The sequence below is a fragment of the Mustela nigripes genome, chromosome 4 (assembly GCF_022355385.1).
Source record: "Mustela nigripes isolate SB6536 chromosome 4, MUSNIG.SB6536, whole genome shotgun sequence".
NCBI lineage: Eukaryota > Metazoa > Chordata > Mammalia > Carnivora > Mustelidae > Mustela > Mustela nigripes.
Window position 1 is genome coordinate 160,247,328 of NC_081560.1, and position 19,008 is coordinate 160,266,335.

The 19,008-nt window shown below is 40.5% G+C and overlaps 1 protein-coding gene and 1 pseudogene across 1 annotated transcript in view; both read left to right on the forward strand.

Annotated features, from left to right (window-relative positions):
* Positions 1-553: 553 nt before the first annotated feature.
* On the forward strand, positions 554-1,925 carry LOC132015341 (hsc70-interacting protein-like; annotated as a pseudogene).
* A 3,747-nt stretch (positions 1,926-5,672) lies between these two features.
* The window catches only part of ENTPD1 (ectonucleoside triphosphate diphosphohydrolase 1), a 93,535-nt gene continuing 80,199 nt past the window's right edge, over positions 5,673-19,008 (forward strand). The window contains exon 1 of the mRNA XM_059398220.1: positions 5,673-5,769. Within this exon, the coding sequence (XP_059254203.1) occupies positions 5,754-5,769 (16 nt within the window). The 5' untranslated portion in view covers positions 5,673-5,753. The remainder of the gene's footprint in view (positions 5,770-19,008) is intronic.

Here is a 19,008-nt window from a genome sequence, read left to right on the forward strand (position 1 = left end):
ATCACAATCTTGTGCCGAGGTAGAAGATGATCATTTAGTAAAGACCTACAGGGAATGAGGGAATGAGTTGTGTGGGTTATTTGGGAGAATAGCATTACAGGCAGAAGGAACAGCAGGTGCAAAGATGATGAAACAGAGGGAGCAAGATAAGGGAAATAGTGGGAAAGAAAGAGAGATAGTGAGGAGAAGGGCTGACAGGGCCTCATAGGCTGTTGGAAGAACTTTTGATTAGCTTGGAGTAGATGGGAGCCATTGGAGGATTTTGAACAGAGGAATAACATCATCTTTTGTTTTAACTGAATCACTATGGGTGCTGGGCTGAGAATGGACTGAACAGGATTTAAAGCAGAATCAGGAGCCCCAGAGAGAAGGCCATCACAGTAAACCAGATGAGAGGTGAGGTGGCTCTGGCCAGTGTGGTAGTGGAGGTGATGAGAAGGAGTCAGGATCAAGATATATTTTGACTTCTACACAATCACGCTGAGCTAGTACCCGCGCCTGGAATCGGGTCGCAACCCCAGCCACGCCTGCCGCCTGCCACTGCCTCTGGACCATGGACCCCCGCAAAGTGAGCGAGCTTCTGGCTTTCGTGAAAATGTGTAAGCAGGATCCAAGCGTTCTGCACACCGAGGAAATGCGTTTCCTGCGGGAGTGGGTGGAGAGCATGGGGGGTAAAATACCACCTGCCACTCATAAAACTAAATCAGAAGACGGTATCAAGGAAGAAAAACCAGATAGTCAGAAGGCGGAGGAAAACATAAAGACAGATGAACCATCAAGTGAGGAGAGTGATCTAGAAATTGACAATGAAGGTGTGATTGAACCAGATACTGATGCCCCTCAAGAAATGGGAGATGAAAATGCAGAGATAACCGAGGAAATGATGGATCAGGCAAATGATAAAAAAGTGGCTGCCATTGATGCCCTAAATGATGGTGAACTACAGAAAGCCATTGACTTGTTCACAGATGCCATCAAACTAAATCCTCGCTTGGCCATTGTGTATGCCAAGAAAGCCAGTGTCTTCATCAAATTACAGAAGCCAAATGCTGCCATTCGAGACTGTGACAGAGCTATTGAAATAAATCCTGATTCAGCTCAGCCTTATATGTGGCGCGGGAAAGCACATAGACTTCTGGGCCATTGGGAAGAAGCAGCACATGATCTTGCCCTTGCTTGTAAACTGGATTAGGATGGAGATGCTAGTGCGATGCTGAAAGAAGTTCAACCGAGGGCCCAGAAAATTGCTGAACATCGGAGAAAATACGAGCGAAAACGTGAAGAGCGAGAGATCAAAGAAAGAATAGAAAGGGTTAAGAAGGCTCGGGAAGAACACGAGAGAGCCCAGAGGGAGGAAGAAGCCAGATGGCAATCAGGAGTCAGTATGGCTCTTTCCCAGGTGGCTTTCCTGGGGGAATGCCTGGAATGGCAGGGGGGATGCCTGGGATGGCAGGAATGCCTGGGCTCAATGAAATTCTTCGTGATCCGGAAGTTCTTGCAGCCATGCAGGATCCAGAAGTTATGGTGGCCTTCCAGGATGTGACCCAGAACCCAGCGAATATGTCAAAATATCAGAGCAACCCAAAGGTTATGAATCTCATCAGTAAATTGTCAGCCAAATTTGGAAGTCAAGCATAATGCCCTTCTGACAAATAAAGCCCTTGCTGAAGGAAAAGCAACTTCGATCACCTAATGGATGTCGCAATAATACAAACCAGTGTACCTCCGACCTTCTCATGAAGAAAGCTGGGGTGCTGTGAAGAGAATCCCTACCTCTCTGCTCCCCATGCAACTGAAACATTCTACAATGGTTTGCCATTAGGGTATTCATTCAGATAATGTTTTCCTACTAGGAACTACAAACTTTAAACACTTTTTAAACCTTAAAAATATTTAAAAACATATTAAAAGGGTGTGTTAGTCCCTACATTTTTCTTTACTAATCATTTCAGTTTTTTTCCTTTGGATTAATTGGGCAAGGAAGATATTTCAGTGTGGAAGATTTATTGCTCAGTTATAACGAGTGAAATAAAGGTTTATTAGGAGGAGGCAAATAATACATTAAAATAGGAGATACGGTTTCTGAGGCATTTTGACTTGTCTTTTTAAATGCTTTATTTTTTTTTTTAAGATTTTATTTATTTATTTGACAGAGAGAAATCACAAGTAGATGGAGAGGCAGGCAGAGAGAGAGAGAGAGAGAGGGAAGCAGGCTCCCTGCTGAGTAGAGAGCCCGATGCGGGGCTCCATCCCAGGACCCCGAGATCATGACCTGAGCCGAAGGCAGCGGCTTAACCCACTGAGCCACCCAGGCGCCCTAAATGCTTTATTTTTTAAACACAATTTATTTTGATAGAACCATTGGGACCACCAGTATTGCAGTCGGACCTGGGTAGGGTCCAGAAGTGCTTGGCAGGGCAGCAACAACCTTACTCCTTTTATATAGTGTGCACCCTTGTGCAGATGCATTTAAATCTTACACTGTGGTGAAGGGATGATTTTTATAATGCTGCAGTAGACTTGGATTACTTAGCTGTGTTCTTGTCTGATATAGAAAATAAATGTTTTGCATTATTTCCACACAAAAAAAAGAGATATTTTGAAAATGGAATCCACAGAATTTGCTAAATGATTGGACTTGGGACTGTGAGAAAAGAGAATTCAATGTGACACCCAGCTTTAGGGACTGAGTTGTAAATGAAATAATAAAACATCATAATAATATGAATGGCGACTCTTCTGTGGTTCAGTGCTATGTTTGGGGGGTGGCGGTGAAAAGAGAGGGCAGGCCAAGCAGCACAGAGGACTAGATACTTATGCAGAGTCATGAAGAATATGTGGAGGACCAGGTGAAAAAGAGGGGAAAGAACATTCTGAGCAGAGGGAGCAACAGAGGACGTAGGAGGTTAACGTTTGGAAAAGGCTGTCTTGTGTCAGTACAATTTGTGTTGAGTCTAGAGTCCTGAAAGGACGGCGGGTTTGGAATGATTATTTGATTTTGGAACATAGGGATCTGGCAGGAAATGAGTCGAGAGAGGCAGAGGGGAACCGTACGTATTCTACGGTAAGAATTTGAATTTTGTTTTATGGATGATAAGGAGATTAGAACTTTCTAAGCTTGGGAATGACATTATCAGGTAGACACTTCAGAAAGATCATCTGGGAAGTTCAGTGAGAGAGACTGGAGGTATAAAAAAATGAAACATCCATCATTTTATGAATTTATCAAAGATCCTTTTATCATTAACAGAAAGGTAAATATCTTCACCCCTTTCGAAGAACTCCCTCTGTCCTTCTGAGTGCCATTTTTATTTTCTACTATTACAAATAATGATAACATGAATAATGATGATTTTTTTTTTTTTTGGGTTCAGAAATAGGGTTTATTTTTTAAGATAAATTTTCAGGCCTTTAAAAAGACACACATAAACCCCATCTGTTTTGTAATTATTCTTGGATGAATGAGAGGCAATATTTACTTAACTACATAGTGTTTTCATATGCCAAGGAGGGTGTGAACACCAGACAGTATGTTTTAACTGTAGCACAGAACATGTTACCAGAAGAAGCATTTGACATTTAGTCAAAAAGTTCTCATAATTTGAGGTGGAGGCTAAAACCATGTTTCTATTTCTGTATATTCAATTTGGTGAACTTCAAATCTTTACGAGGTGCTAGTTACTATAATGAGATTTTACCTCTTCTGGTTGAACCAGAAATTGGGTGCTTAACTCTTGATAACTTCTCTCTCTTTGATGTCTCTTTGATGCTGTAAGAGAAATGAGTCAATTGTCAAAGTAACCTTTCGTCAGCTGTATGATGTCCAAGTAGAACATGGTAAGGGTTGCTTTGAATTTTATTTTATTTCATTTTTTATTATTTTGGATTTTATTTTTCTTTGAAATAGAGAACTATTGCCACAGCGCCCGGTATGGGGCTCTCTTTGACATGTTCGTGTTTGTTGTTTGTTTCTCCCACCTAAGCCCTCATCTGCAATGATCTTCCATTTGATCATTCTTTTCTCCTAGCTTTGGTGGTCTGTTTTCCATTTTGTAGTTCACAGGGTATTTTGGGGACATGCTGTTTTTCAAATTTTTCTCTAAAACAGTGATGACAAGACAGTCATAAACCTATAAAATTGTTGATTTTTACAAATATCTCATTATCTTACTTATTACAATAGGACAAATATCAAATCAATATTCTTTGTTAGTGATGGAATCTAAACTGGCTCTAGAGAAGGCATCCATTGGATTTTTCATTTAACATAATTAATTGTTAGTATAAATGCAAAATCCTGCAACTATGAACCACTTAGTAAGATAAAAGAAGAGTTTTCTTGTACAGACTCAGATTTATTAAAACACCAAACATTTATTGAGCACATACACTGTGCTGGTCACCATGCAATAGATGTCCGAAACTGAAAAGTCTGCCCCTGCCTTTCTTAAAGTCTCATGGAGAATATATTTTCTATATAGAGTCAAAACCAATTTGTAATAGTCACTAATTTAATGGTTTATTATGAAGAAAAAGCCTTACGGTATAACTGGCTTTTGGTACAAGTTCTCATGTTAGAGAGGTGGTGTACAAAAAGCATGTAGTAGGAATCAGAAACCGTACCTACACCTGTGCGCTGCTATTTATTCATCGATTCAGCCATTTATCAAACATTTATTGAGAGCCTACGCTGTGGAGCAACTGTATTGGGTGCCGGGGAGCAAGGTAGCAAAGATGAGAGACCATGCAGCTCCCTGCTTGCACACTCCCTCTCTGTGAACATGAGCAGATGGCTTAAAATTTCCTCGCCTCTAAACTTGGTTAGACTAGAGGTCTTCGGTCTCTTTCCAAATCTAAAATGCTAAGATTTGTTATAGCCTAGTACAGGGAGAATCTGCCCAAGGGGCTTTGGGTCTTGAGCACTTACCTTCCTCTGGGAGGGCTGTCTAGTCCTAATTTCAAAATAACATCGAACATACACAGTTTGAAATGTTTTGCTCGGCCTCTCGCCTACATTTGGGTCATCTTGGCAAAGGCTGGGTGTGGCAATTCATGCTCCTAAGACTTCAGAGGTAGGAGGCTAAAGTTTGGAAAAAGTGGACGACTTGCATCAGTACAGGTGGACGGCTGCTCCCGGCCGCAGCCTCGTTGGCCTTCCCACCAATAACACGGCTCCTCCCGCCACAGCGTCCATCTGCGACAGGACCTGCTGTTCTTTGGCTCTCAGTGAGCCTCGAAAAAGGGATTGCTCATCAGAGGACCAGCAGGGATCCGCTTTCAGGGGCGGGAAGGACTGTTCTTGAGTCCCACAGTTTTTCCAGTGGGTATCAGAAAACAAGCTTCCTGTTATCTGGTTTCAAAACTGCAATAAGTAAATAGCTTTTTTGCTTGCAGCCAAGATACGTATCTCAAGGAGAAAAATGGATTTCTGTAGCAAAGAGAGAGGGAAAGCGAGCTACTTGAACATACATTGCTTTAAGAACACGAAAAATTACCACCCGCACAACTCCTCGTGGTCTTTAGGGAAATGAGCAGCTGCACTCAGCCAATCTCTTCTTTCGAGTGGAGTCAATGAAACAGACATAGGGTTTGAGGTTCCTTCCGAAACGGGGCCGGCTAATTTAGCCCCTCCCCTGAGCCCGAGGGTCTGTTATATCTCGGTTCCTTGAGTACCTCGCTCACTGAGACCGACCACAGCAAGCAGAGGCTGAAAAAATAAAGAGCAAAGAGGAAGAAAACAAAGACCGCCAGTTATGGAAGATAGAAAGGGTAAGAGCAAATTGATTTGATCCGAATCCTTAAGAACCAAAAAAAAAAAAAAAAAGGAGAAAAAAAAAAACCAAAAAACCCTCCAGAAAAGCCCAGACCAAAAGCAAGTACTTGAAAGAGCAAGAGGCATAAATCCCCAAATGAACTTTCCCACCCTCTCCTTCTGAGAGGAGGCAGAGAAAGAACTTTGGGAAACTTTTTAGGAAGCAAAGCCTGGGGTGGTTTAGTCAGGGGTGGCTCTTGAGCAAGCTGGAGGGGCTCATGAATATTCACGATCAATTTGCATGCAGATCTGGTGTTTTAGCGGCAAATGACTTCTTCCGTCCCTTTGCAGTTTAAGAAGTAGCTGCCTCATTTGTAGTCCAGAGTCATCTTGCTTCGGGTCTGTACCTCAGTGAGTTTGCTTGAAGATGCTGGGCTCAGCGTGTAGGAGATTTGTTTTGTTCTCGAATTTCCTGCGTGCTTTCCTGTTGTGAAATTAGCAAAGTCTTCTCTGCCAGGAGTTAGACAGAGAAGTTAATGTGGCAAGAGGCTGTCACAACAAGACCCTGGAGTACGTCTTGCAAAAGACTGAATGTTTCTGGGATTGTGTGAATGTGTATGGGAGCGGGGGAGAGGAGTGAAGGGTTGGAGGGATGAACAGTTTTATCTTGAAAAAGCAAGGCATATCTGAGTGACTATATTTAGATTGTGTCTAAAAACTATAAGAGCGGCCTGGTTTTCCAGATGGTGTGCAGTCTCTGTCTTTTACCTCTTTTGGGCATTTTCTGCCACCGCGGAGAGCCAGCTGCTTGCCAGCCCATGGGAGCCAGGAGGAGTCCCCGCAGCGGTGTGGCTGTGTCGGGTTGCAAACCCTCCTCTTCATCATCTCTAATTTCTGATATTCCCCACATGTTTTTATCACATAGCACGCAGAGCAAAGGGATGAGTAGCCTACAGATTCTTAATAATGATGGCAGTTGTAGCTGTTAATGTTTACCAGGTCTCTACTCCGTGCGGAGAGCTCTTCTAAGCACATTACCCATATTATTTATTCCTTTTATTCCTTGAACCGACTTCAGAGGTGAGTGTTATCATTATCATTCCCATTTTCCAGGTGGTGGAGTTGATGCAATGTGAGAATGGCTTGCCCCAGGATCTCATGGTTAGTGAGTGGTGAATGTGGATGCAGGTAGTAGGACACAGGGTCCGTGGGCCTTTCGCTCTGTACTCCCACATTGTTACTCCACCTGAAGGCTCCCGCTTCGGTCCTGACGTGGTTGATTCTGGATTTCAAAGCCTTGAAGCTATGGGGGAAATGACACCTGAAATCTCAAGTCTGAGAAGGAATTTGTGCTTTGCTGTCAGTTCCCATTCATTTTTCTCATGTGGGGCTCATGGCCATTTTCTATGGGAGAGTCCAGGTATTGTCATTTTTACCCTCTTACCAAAGATACAGACTTGGGCTAGGAGGGGTTCAGTGACAGTAATCACACAGACCAGAAATCCCCTGCCTCTGGTTTCTCTTCAAACCTGCAGAGTGAGCCCAGTCATCTCTGAACTTCTGTCCCTACCCCCAGCCACTTTCAGTTCCCCAAGTGACCTTACTCCTTCCCCCCCCCCCCCACCCCCCCACCGGACTGTTGCATGGCACTCGCCTCTGCCCCAGAGAGGCTTGTCTGGCCTTCTCCTTCCCCTTCAGTCTGGAGCCAAGCTGTCTACGGTTGAATCCCAGCTCTACTATTTACTAACTGGGTGCCTCAGTTTTTTCATCTGTAAAATGAGGAGAATAATAATATCTACCTCATAAGGTTATTATTATAAGGACTGAATAAGGGATTCATGCAAAATTCTCAGAACAGGATCTGATGCATAATGTATGTGCTCAGTAAATGTTAGCTGCTGCATTCATTCCTTCAGGTTTCATCCTGGTTGTTATTCCCTGCATTAAGCTTCCTCTAACCCTTCAAACCTTAGATTAGCCCCCGTCTAGGATGTTTCTTCAACACCTCACAGCTTACACCTAAACTGTTGCTTGCCACACTCATCCACATTCCTGCCCTCTGTGTTGCTTACCTTGACAATGATTTCTTTATCCACCTTTGGATCGGCAGCATCTAATACAATGTTTAGCACATAATGGGAACTCAACAAATATTTAATAAACCAAGTATTATTATTTTAGTTGATGTTTATCCAAGAATCAGGAGGCTGGCTAAAAAGGGGACCTGTGACTCTTCTGGTTATTGTGTGTGGCGCTGTGAGCAGCAGAGTCCCCCACGACACCCTGTGAGAGGTGGGGTGGGAAGGCCCGCAAGCAACTAGCGCAGGTGCAGGTGCAGGTGCAGGAAGGTTCTGGAGATGGCGGAACTGCACATCAGCCTGAAGAACTAGGATGAACACTTCTCAGACACTGTCAGGCTTAGCTCTCTTCCCCACCCAAGTTCTCCGTATGTCTTGGGGGACTGGCAGCACTGTGTTGAGAGGCCAAGGCTGTGGATATTCCCTGCCTGGACAGGAAGGTGCTGAAGAAACTCAACAAGGATAAAAAAATAATCAAGAAGCTGTCCAAGAAGTATGATGCCTTTTTGGCTTCAGAATCTCTGATCGAGCAGATCCCACAAATCCTGGGGCCAGGCCTCAATAAGGCTGGCGAGTTCCCTTCCTTACTGATGCAGAGGGAGAACAGAGTGACGGAATGGATGAAGTGAAGTCTACAATCAAATTCCAGATGAAGAAGGTGCTGTGTCTGGCAGTGGCAATTGGCCCATGAAGATAACACATGATGAGCTCGTGTACGACATCTACTTAGCAGTCAGTTTCCTGGTGTCATTGCTCAAGAATAACTGGCAGAGCATCTGGGCTTTATACATCAAGAGCTTCATTGGCAATTCCTAGCATCTGTACTAAGGCACCGTTTAATAAACATTAGTGCTATCAAAACAAACAAACAAACAAAGAACTAAAAGGGGACCTATGAATTTGCAATAGAGTTCCTACTGGTACATACTGTTCTTTTATGCGCTCTACTAAGACATCCCTCTAAGTGAATACACTGAGAAATGAGATGCCTCCCTTCTAGGTGGGTGAGCTTTGGAGCTGATGTGGCCCCATACCAGAGAACCTAGTTCGGCCCGTCCACCTCTGGCAGAACTTCAGCCCCCACTCCCCGTTCAGCCAGGGGCCAAACTGCAGATTTCAGATGCCTCCTAGTTCAACCTTGCTATCTCTGAACAGAACTTCTGGTTCCAGAAATAGTGCCTCCCCAACCCCATCAAAGAGCAACCTTAGAGTCTGAGACAATGTTCTCTGGTAATAGAAGAGAAATATACACTGCAGAGGTTGGCCCTGGATAAAATTATAAAGAACATTAAATTTGTTTCCAGCACCCTCCCTTTCCTCTTCCTGGCATACCTTCAAAGCAATCCGACAAATATTATTGTGTGTCTACCATTATGTCCCTATGCCAGATGTGTGGGATATAAACAGTTTGCTCACAGTCTAGTGAGGAAGACAGATATATATACAACCGACTCTAATTGAAACCAGACTCTGTGAAGTGCTAATAATAATAGCTAACATTGATTATTATGAGCCAGGAGCTGTCTCACATAAACTTCAGGACAAATCTGTGATATAGTTTTCTGCATCTTATAGCTGTGGAGAGAATGACTCATCCAAGGTCACAGAGCCAGCATAATAGGGGGAATTTATTTTATTCAAGTGTAATTAACATACAGTGTCATATTAGTTTCAGGTGTACAATATAATGATTTAACAAGTGTCTTTTTTTTTTTTTAAAGATTTATTTATTTGAAAGATAGAGATCACAAGTAGGCAGAAAGGCAGGCAGAGAGAGAGGAGGAAGCAGGCTCCCCGCTAAGCAGAGAGCCCGATGCGGGGCTCGATCCCAGCACCCTGGGATCATGACCCGAGCCTAAGGCAGAGGCTTAACCCACTGAGCCACCCAGGCGTCCTAACAAGTGTCTTTTAAAAATTATTTATTTATTTATTTGACAGACAGAGATCACAAGTAGGCAGAGAGGCAGGCAGAGAGAGAGAGAGAGAGAGAGAGAGGAGGAAGTAGGCTCCCTGCTGAGCAGAGAGCCCAACACGGAGCTCTATCCCAGGACCCTGGGTTCATGACCTGAGCCGAAGACAGAGGCTTTAACTCACTGAGCCACCTAGGCGCCCCTTAACAAGTCTCTTTTTAAAAAGATTTTATTTGGGGTGCCTGGGTGGCTCAGTGGGTTAAATGCTCTGCTTTCGTCTCAGGTCATGAATTCAGGGTCCCATGTCAGACTCTCTGCTCAGAGGGGAGCCTGCTTCCCTTCCTCTCTCTCTGCCTGCCTCTCTGCCTACTTGTGATCTCTGTCAAATAAATAAATAAAATCTTTAAAAATTTTTTATTTATTTATTTTTAGAGGCAGGGAGCAGAGGGGGAGGGAGAAGGACAAGCAGACTCTGTGCTAAATATGGAGCTTGACATGGGGCTCCATCTCACGACCCTGAGGTCACGACCTGAGCCAAAATCAAGACTCAGATGCTTAACAGGCTGAGCCACCCAGGTGCCCCAACAATTCAACAATTCTGTACAGTACTTAGTGCTCATCATCATAAGTATATTCTCGATTCCCTTCACCTATTTCACCTTCCTCCCACCCACCTCTCTTCTGGCAACTACCAGTTTGTTCTTTGTATTTAAGAGTCTATTTTTGTTTGTCTTTTTCTTTGTTTCTTTGTTCTGTTTCTTAAATTCCACATGAGTCACATCAGATGGCATTTGTCTTTCTCTGACTGACTTATTTCATAACATTATACCCTCTGGGTCCATCTTATGGTCTTACAAACAGCCAGGTGTTATTCTTTATTCTTTTTTATGATTGAGCAGAATTCCATTGAATATGTATACCACCTCTTCTTCTTTTCTTTTTTTAAGGAAGCTCCACAGCCAGTGCAGGGCTTGAACTCACAACCCTGAGAACAAGAGTTGCATGTTTCACCGGCTGAGCCAGCCGGGCACCCCTGCCACTTCTTTATCCATTCATCTATCAGTGGATTCTTGGGTTGCTTCCATAGCTTCATTATTTGAAATACTGCTGTAATAAATACAAGGGAGCATATACTTTTTATATTAGTTTTTTTTGTTTTCTTGGGTAAATACTCAGGAGTGGAATTATTAGGTCAGATGGTGGTTCTATTTTTATTTTTTTGAGGAAACTCCATACTGTTTTCCACAGTGGCTGTGCCAGCTTGCATTCCCACCAATAGTGCATGAGGATTTCTTTTTCTCTACATCATCCCCAACACTTATTATTTCTTGTGTTTTTGATTTTAGCTAATCTGACAGGTGTGAGGTGATATCTCATTGTGGTTTTGATTTGCTTGTCTCGCTGATGATGAGTGATGTTGACCAACTTTTCATGTGTCTTTTGGCCATCTCTATGTCTTCTTTTGAAAAAAAATGCCTATTCATGTCCTGTCCATATTTTAATTGGATTATTTAGGGTTTTTTGGTGTTGAGTTTTATAAATTCTTTATATATTTTGCATATTAACCCCATGTCAGATGTGTCATTTGCAAATATCTTCTCCCATTCAGTAGGTTGTCTTTATGTTTTCTTGATGGTTTCCCTTGCTGTGCAAAAAAAAAAAAAGATTTTTATTTTGGTATAGTATCGGTAGTTTAATATTGCTTTTGTTTCCTTTGCCAGAGGAGACAAATCTAGAAAACTATTTCTAAGGCTGATGTCAAAGAAATTACTGCTTGTATTTTCTTTTAGGAATTTTATGGTTTCAAGTATTACATATAGGCCTTCAATGTATTTTTGGTTTGTTTTTGTGTATAGTGGAAGAAAGTAGTCCAGTTTCATTCTTTTGCATGTGGCTGTCCAGTTTTCCCAATATCATTTGTTGAAGAGACCCTGTTTTTTCCATTAGACATCATTGCCTCCTTTGTTGTATATCAATTGACCATAAAAGTGTGTTTGTTTCTGGGCTCTTTATTCTATTCTGTTGATCTCTGTGTTTATTTCTGTGCCAGTACCATACTGTTTATAGTACCACAACTTTGTAGTATATCTTGAAATCTGAGATTGTGATACCTCAGTTTTATTTTTCAAGATTGCTTTGGGTATTTGGGGTCTTTTGTGGCTTCATACAGATTTTAGGATTGTTACAGTTCTGTGAAAAATACTTGTGGTGATTGCATTAGATCTGTAAATCTGGGTAGTATGGATGTTTTAACAATATTGGTCTCCCAATCCATGAGTGTCGGGTATCTTTCCATTTGCTTGTGTCATCTTCAGTTTCCTCTGTCAATGTTTTATAGTTTTCAGGGTGAAGGTTTTTTGCCTCTTTGGTTAAGTTTATTTCTGGGTATCGTATTCTTTTTGGTGCAATTTTAAGTGGGATTGTTTTCTTATTTTCTCTTTAAGTTATTACATTATTAGTGTATAAAAAGGCAACAGATATGTGTATATTAATTTTGTATCTTGCAACTAACCTGAATTCATTTATCAGTTCTAGTTGTTTTTTTGGTAGAGTTGTTACAGTTTTCTATATATAGTATGATGTCATCTGCAAATAGTGAAAGTTTTCCTTCTTCCTTACCAGTTTTATTTTCTATTTCTTTTCTGACTGCTGTGGTCAGGACTTCCAGTACTATGATGAATAAAAGTAGTTAAGAGTAGACATTTTTGTCTTGTTCCTGATCTTGGAGGAAAATCTTTCAGTTTTTTACCATTATGATGTTAGCTGTGGTTTCTTTTATATATGGCCTTTGTCATGTTGAGGTTTTCTCTAAACCTACTTTTTTAAAAAAAGATTTTTTTAATTTATTTGACAGAAAGAGATCACAAGTAGGCAGAGAGGCAGGCAGAGAGGAGGAGGAAGCACGCTCCCTGCTGAGCAGAGAGCCCAATGCGATGCGGGGCTCTATCCCAGGACCCTGAGATCATGACCCGAGCCCAAAGCAGAGGCTTTAACCCACTGAGCCACTCAGGTGCCCCATCTCTAAATGTACTTTGTTGTGTTTTTATCATGAATGGATTTTGTACTTTGTCAAATGCTTTTTCTGTGTCTGTTGGAATGATCGTATGATTTTTATCCCTTCTTTTGTTAATGTGATATATCATGTTGGTTGATTTCCAAATATTCATTCTTGCATCCTTAAAATAAATACCACTTAATTGTGGTGAATGATTTTTTAAATGTATTGTTGGATTTGGCTTGCTAATATTTATTGAGGATTTTTACATCTATGTTCATCAGAGTTATTGGCCTGTAGTTCTCTTTGTCTGTAGTGTCTTTATCTGGTTTTGGTATTAGGGTAATGCTGGTCTTATAGAATGCATTTGGAATCTTTCCTTCAGTAGAGAAGAAATCTAGACCCAAATATTTATGCTACAAAGCCTGGATTCCTAATGAATAAATTCTCTTACACCCCTAAGAGCTGTAATAGAAGTCTAAAGAAAATGGTTCGAGAAACAGAATAGGGAGTGATGATTTCTGGGAAAACTTCTCAAAGGATGGGAACTTCATTTGGATCTAGAAAAATGAGTAGTCTGATGCACAACAAGCTCCTATCAAGTCCCAGCAGAGCTTAAAGAACTTTTTGCTCTCTTTTACCAGAACTACAGCCTATATTTAAAAGTAAAATGCTCTTTTATCTTTTTTAAGTTCCAAGCAGGAAACCTGTTTTCATGTCCATCCTAGAGACTTGAAGACAGAAGTCCAAAGTGTAGGGTTGGGATTACCTGCCATGTATTTAATAAACCTTTGCAAAGTAATCAACTGCATATTAAATGATTTCCTTAATCATGATTGTCTTCCATGGTCATTAGGCACATGTGATAAAGAGGTTTTACAAATGATGGTGATTGATCCTACTTTTACTTGGCTATACCACGTTTCAAGAGTATTTTCTTCTTTGTGTTGTCTTTTTGGTTGCCTTTCATTTTAAAACCAGTGATTGTGCCTAGGGGCATTAACATTAAATTCCACCTGCCATGGGGTTAAGCAGTGCTGGGCTCAAGCCTGTGCAGGGTGAAGGTGAGGCCCGAGGAAAATCATATAGGGCCTGTTCTTTGCAAGTCTTTGGAGGGAGAATGGGAAGTCCTTGTGGTAAACAATCCTCAAACCTCTTGATGGTTTGATGGAAGCACAGAAGAGCAGAGGCACTAGCTCTGTCTTGGTGAATGAATGTATGTAATTCTAATGTACAAGTGCTACACTGGGAATCTTGTTAAGATGCATATTCTGATCCAGTAGCCCTGGGGGTGGGGCTTGGGATCCTGCATGTCTAATAAGCTCCCAGATGATGGTAATTGTCACATTTCAATTAGCTGTATTATAGGATCACAGCATGCCTTAGTCTCAGGACTTATTTTGGTACCAATGACCAACCCTTACATTATTTTCAGTTCAAGGGGGGAAAAAAGAGACGTGAGTTATTTTTATTGTGGCTTATTAGTTATTTTATTGTGGCTTATAATATTATTATTATTTAATGTGGCTTTTATTGTTGCTTATTGTGGTCTATTTTTATTGTGGCTTATTAGAAAAGTGGGGGGCAGGATGGAAAGTTAGGAATATGGAAGGAAGGTGAAGTAGATGCAGAGAAGGAGTAATCCAATGTTGGGAAAGAGAAAAATAGGTGAGATGAAGTTCTCAGATGACTGAGGCAGCTGAGCCATGAGTGGCTACCTAACTTAAGGAAGTACGGAATGGGTGTGAGTGAGAATGACCAAGCCTTTCTCTTCCAACTAACCATGGTAGGCCAGGATGCCAAAATCAGGCCCTGGGGCAGTTTGGCAGGGTTTAAGAGGTGGGGTCAGAACTGCTGAACCATAAAATTGAAACAATATTGCTTAAGTGGCTAAAGAAAGACTCAGACACATGCACAAAAAGACATCTGAAGCAATGTGTCATCAGCAAAATAATTTTTTAGGCTTTGTGCTGAAAAGGCAGAATAGGGAGGGACCTAAACAACACTTGTTTCCTGTGAACAGGATTAGTTAACAGAAATTAATAGTGCAGTACTCCCATATTGTAATTATTGTAATATTGTAAAAACGTTACTGATACCATCGTTTGCTTAACATTTTCTTTTTATTGCTTTATTTTGGTGAGCTTAGAAAGATTTCTTTCTATAGAAATAGAGCTTTTTCGTAGATTTACTTTCTTTTTCTTCTTTTTTGGTCAATATGGTAACCAAGGCTGCAAAGATTACTGCTTCTAATCCCTAGCTAGAATTCATGTATGTTATCTTATATTGAAAAAAAAATCTTGGCGGATGTGATGACATTAAGGATCTTGAACTGGGGAGATTAGCCTGAATTATTGAGATGGGCCCTAAATGCAATCACAAATGTCTTTGTAAGAGGGAGGGAGTGGGAGATTTGACACACAGGGCAATGTAACCACTGAAGCAAGACGCTACTCTGCTGGCTTTGAATATGGGGGAGGGGGCCACAAACCAAGGAATGCATGGAACGTAGTTTAGAAAAGGATAGAAAAGAAAGAGCGGCCCTGTCAACATCTTGATTTCAGCCCAGCGTAACTGATTTTAGACCTGTAGAACTGTAGTAAGACAGTAAATGTGTATTTTGCTTTAAGCCACCAAGTTTGTGGTAATTTGTTATGGCAGCCATAGGAAACTAGTGCATTATGTTTTTAATAAATGGAGATGGTGGTAGCTTTAGTTAATCTATAGGTTTAGTGTGTATTGGGCCACCTCCTGCTCTTAACAGCTGTTAACTCAGTTCTCAAATAAGTGTTTGAGATTCGTACTGTTTACTGTCCCTGTCTTACAAATGAGAAACTGAAGGAGGAGTGGTTAAGTGACTTACCTAAAGTCTCTCCATTAGTAAGTGTTGAAGTTGAGATTTGAGCCCAGAGTTGTTGACCTTATTATTATTTTGAGATATAATTCACATACCACATAATTCACCCACTTAAAATCTACTTTTCCATGTTTTGGGGGGGCGGATATTCACAGAATGATGCACTCATCACCACAATCAATTTTAGAACATTTATCACCCCAAAAAGAAACCCTATATTCATTAGCAGTCACTTCTATTCCTTCCTTATGCACCATTTCTTCTCCACAGCCCCTGGCAAACACCAGTCTACTTTCTGCTATAGTTTTGCCTATTCTGAACGTTTCATATCACATATTCCACTGTATGGATAAACTACATTTTATCCATTCAGCAGTTGATGGACATTATAAATAATGCTACTCTGAACCCTCAGGTACTAGTTTTTGTGTGGACCTCTGTTCTTAATTTCTCTTGGATATATATCTGGAAATGGAATTGGTGGGTCATATGTCTATGCTTACCCATTTGAGGAACTGCCAGACTGTTTCCCAAAGTAGCTGCATCATTTTACATTCCCACCAGTAGTGTATAACCATCTTACCTAAACCTTTTAAAATTGATCTTTGATTATAGTCATCCCCTTGAGTGCGAAGAGGTATCTCATGGCCTAGATTTGCATTTCCTTGATGGCTAATGATTGTGAACATCTATTCACGTGTTTAATGGGTATTTGTATATCTTCTTTGGAGAAGAAACCTTTGCCTAATCCCGTCATGAAGACTTGCACTTACTTTTTTTTCAAACAGTTTTGTAGTTTTAGCCCTTGCATCTAGGTCTTTGATCCATTTTGAGTAATTTTTCCATGTGGGTATGAGGTAGGGGTCCAACTTCATGTGAATATCCAGTTGTCCCAGCACCATTTGTTGGAAAGACTGTTCTTTTTCCTCAGTGAATTTTCTTGGGATCTTTTTGAAAATCAATTGACTATAAATGTGAGGACTCTCAGCTTTATTCTGTTGATTTGTATGTCCATCTCTGTGTCAGGTCCACACTGTCTTGATTACTTTAACTTTGTAATAAGTTTTGAAATCAGAAAGTGTGAGTCTTTCAGTTCTGTTTCTTTTTCAAGATTGTTTTTACTATTTTGGGTCCCTTGAATTTCCTTATGAATTTTAGGATCAACTTGTCAATTTCTGCAAAGAAATCAGCTGGAATCTTCATTTTATTTTCCACGTGTCCTCTTATAAAATCCAAGTTGAGTCTGTTTTCACGCAGGAATTTAAATATAGTAGTTCACATTTACTTTACTTGCCATTCTTGTTTTATTCTCCCTCGTGTTTAATGTTTTCTCATATTATGCTTTTTGAAGTACAGACTCTGCACTTTTGTTTATTTGCTTTTATCTATATTTTTATCTGTGGCTATCTGAAAAGAAGAACATTCCTGAGCTTAAGTTTATCTTCATATCAAAGTAAAAACCACAGTAATTTTGACTGCGTCATGAAAGAGAAGTGTTTAAGAGCTTTTGCTTCCCTGGGTCCTTTTTTCTTATTTTAATGATTTAATCTGATAATATTAATAATTTCAATAGTGAAAACTCTATTAGTCATTTATTTCATAGGTGTTTCTTTTTATTTAGATATTAATAATTATACTCATCCTTCCATGTATTTAATTGGTTTCAGTATAGATCTTTCCTCACTATGCCTTTAAATATCATCCTTGAGTTTTTAATTTTGCTTCTCTTCCCAGTCTAGTAGGCATACCAAATAACTTTTTTAGCAAGGGCATCCATGTGGTAGGAGAGTAACAACTTGTCTAAATACAGAAGTCTTATCCCCTTCAAGTAATTGGAGATAGTCCTTCATTGTCTTGAGATGTCTGATGCTGAAAAGAAGTGTGACAGCTGTTTTTTAGCCCAAACTTTTTTCTGTTCTCTCTTCCTGACATTTATATTTCTTAAAGTAAGATAACTGGGTATAGACTTCCTTTCATAGATTTTGCTTAGCATGTGGTAAACCCTCTTGATTTCCAAATTCAAGACTTCTTTAGGAGCAAGAAATATTTCTCTTGTCATATCTGTGATTAACTTTACTGCTTTGTTCATTTTTTCCTTCAAGGACTTATTATTTGGTTCTCTAATCTCTGAACACCATCTACCTTTCCCTTTCCCCCACTTCATTTGTATCATTTGTATTTGTATTCATTTGTATCATTTGTATTTGTATTCATTTGTATTTCTTTGTATCCTGAGAATATTTTCCTGAGACTGTGTTCTATATCACTATTTCAATTAGCCTTAATTATCTCACATATAAACTTTCATTCAACTGCAATGTTTTTGGTTACTATGAAATCTTTTATCTCAGTCCATTCTCTTCTCATAGCAACAACCTCTTGCAGCTAACTAAAAAATAAACAGAGAATTTCTTTCTCTTTCCTGCGTCATATCTATTTTAGAGATATTATTCTATTTACTGCAAAATTTATTTAACCTAAGGCCTTACCCTTAAAAAAAAAAAGGAGATTCATTTTGTATGTGTGTACAAATGAATGTGTGTATTTTTCACTTATTCTAAAAAGAATTTAAAGACGTGTTAGGGGAAATTGATCCAGTCCAATGTTAGAGATGCTTGGAATGCCTGGTCTACACTTGGCTCCATCAGATTCCCTTTGGATCCTGGAAGAATGCAGTCACAAAGTGCTAGATCCCCTTTTATGTGTGGGAAGATATTTTAATCCTTTAGCCAAAATAAGCTCACTCAGATCCAGGGTAGAAGTCAAAAGTCCTGTTGCCATATAGTCATGTTTGAGAGGATAGTCTACAGTTGTCAGAATTCTCCCAATATTGTTGTCCAGACATCCAGGAAGGACCCATCTCAGGACCCATTTTCTTGTTCTTATCCCTTCCCCACTGAGAGCAAATTTATGCTGTGGTGGAGAGTGAGCTGAGTAATGCCTTTTTATGGAGATCAATTCTAAGGTCTCTTTATACTCATGACAGACATATGGCTGCCAACTCAAAGATGCAAAACTGAACTCAAACAAACAAAACAAAGCAAGACAAAAACAACATACCTGGGGCTTCCCAAAGAATTCCCCCTGCCTCTCCCATCACACTCTGCTGCTCTTCTCCCATAGTGCCCATTTGTTTTTCCAAGTTAATGGGTCTTGGGAGGGCCAGCTAAGGCCTCTGCTTACTTATCCCATTACGCTGCCAAGTCTCAGAAGAGATGATCCTGATGCAGGCTCCCTGTTGAGCAGGGAGCAGGACCCTGGGATCATGACCTGAGATAAGGCAGATGCTTAAACTGACGGAGCCATCCAGGTGCCCCAATTAGTATCATGTTTTAATTCTAATGCATTTGCATTTCATTTGGGGGGGAAACCCATTTCTTTTGGGGAGTAGTTAGAGATTTTCACAAGAATGAGAG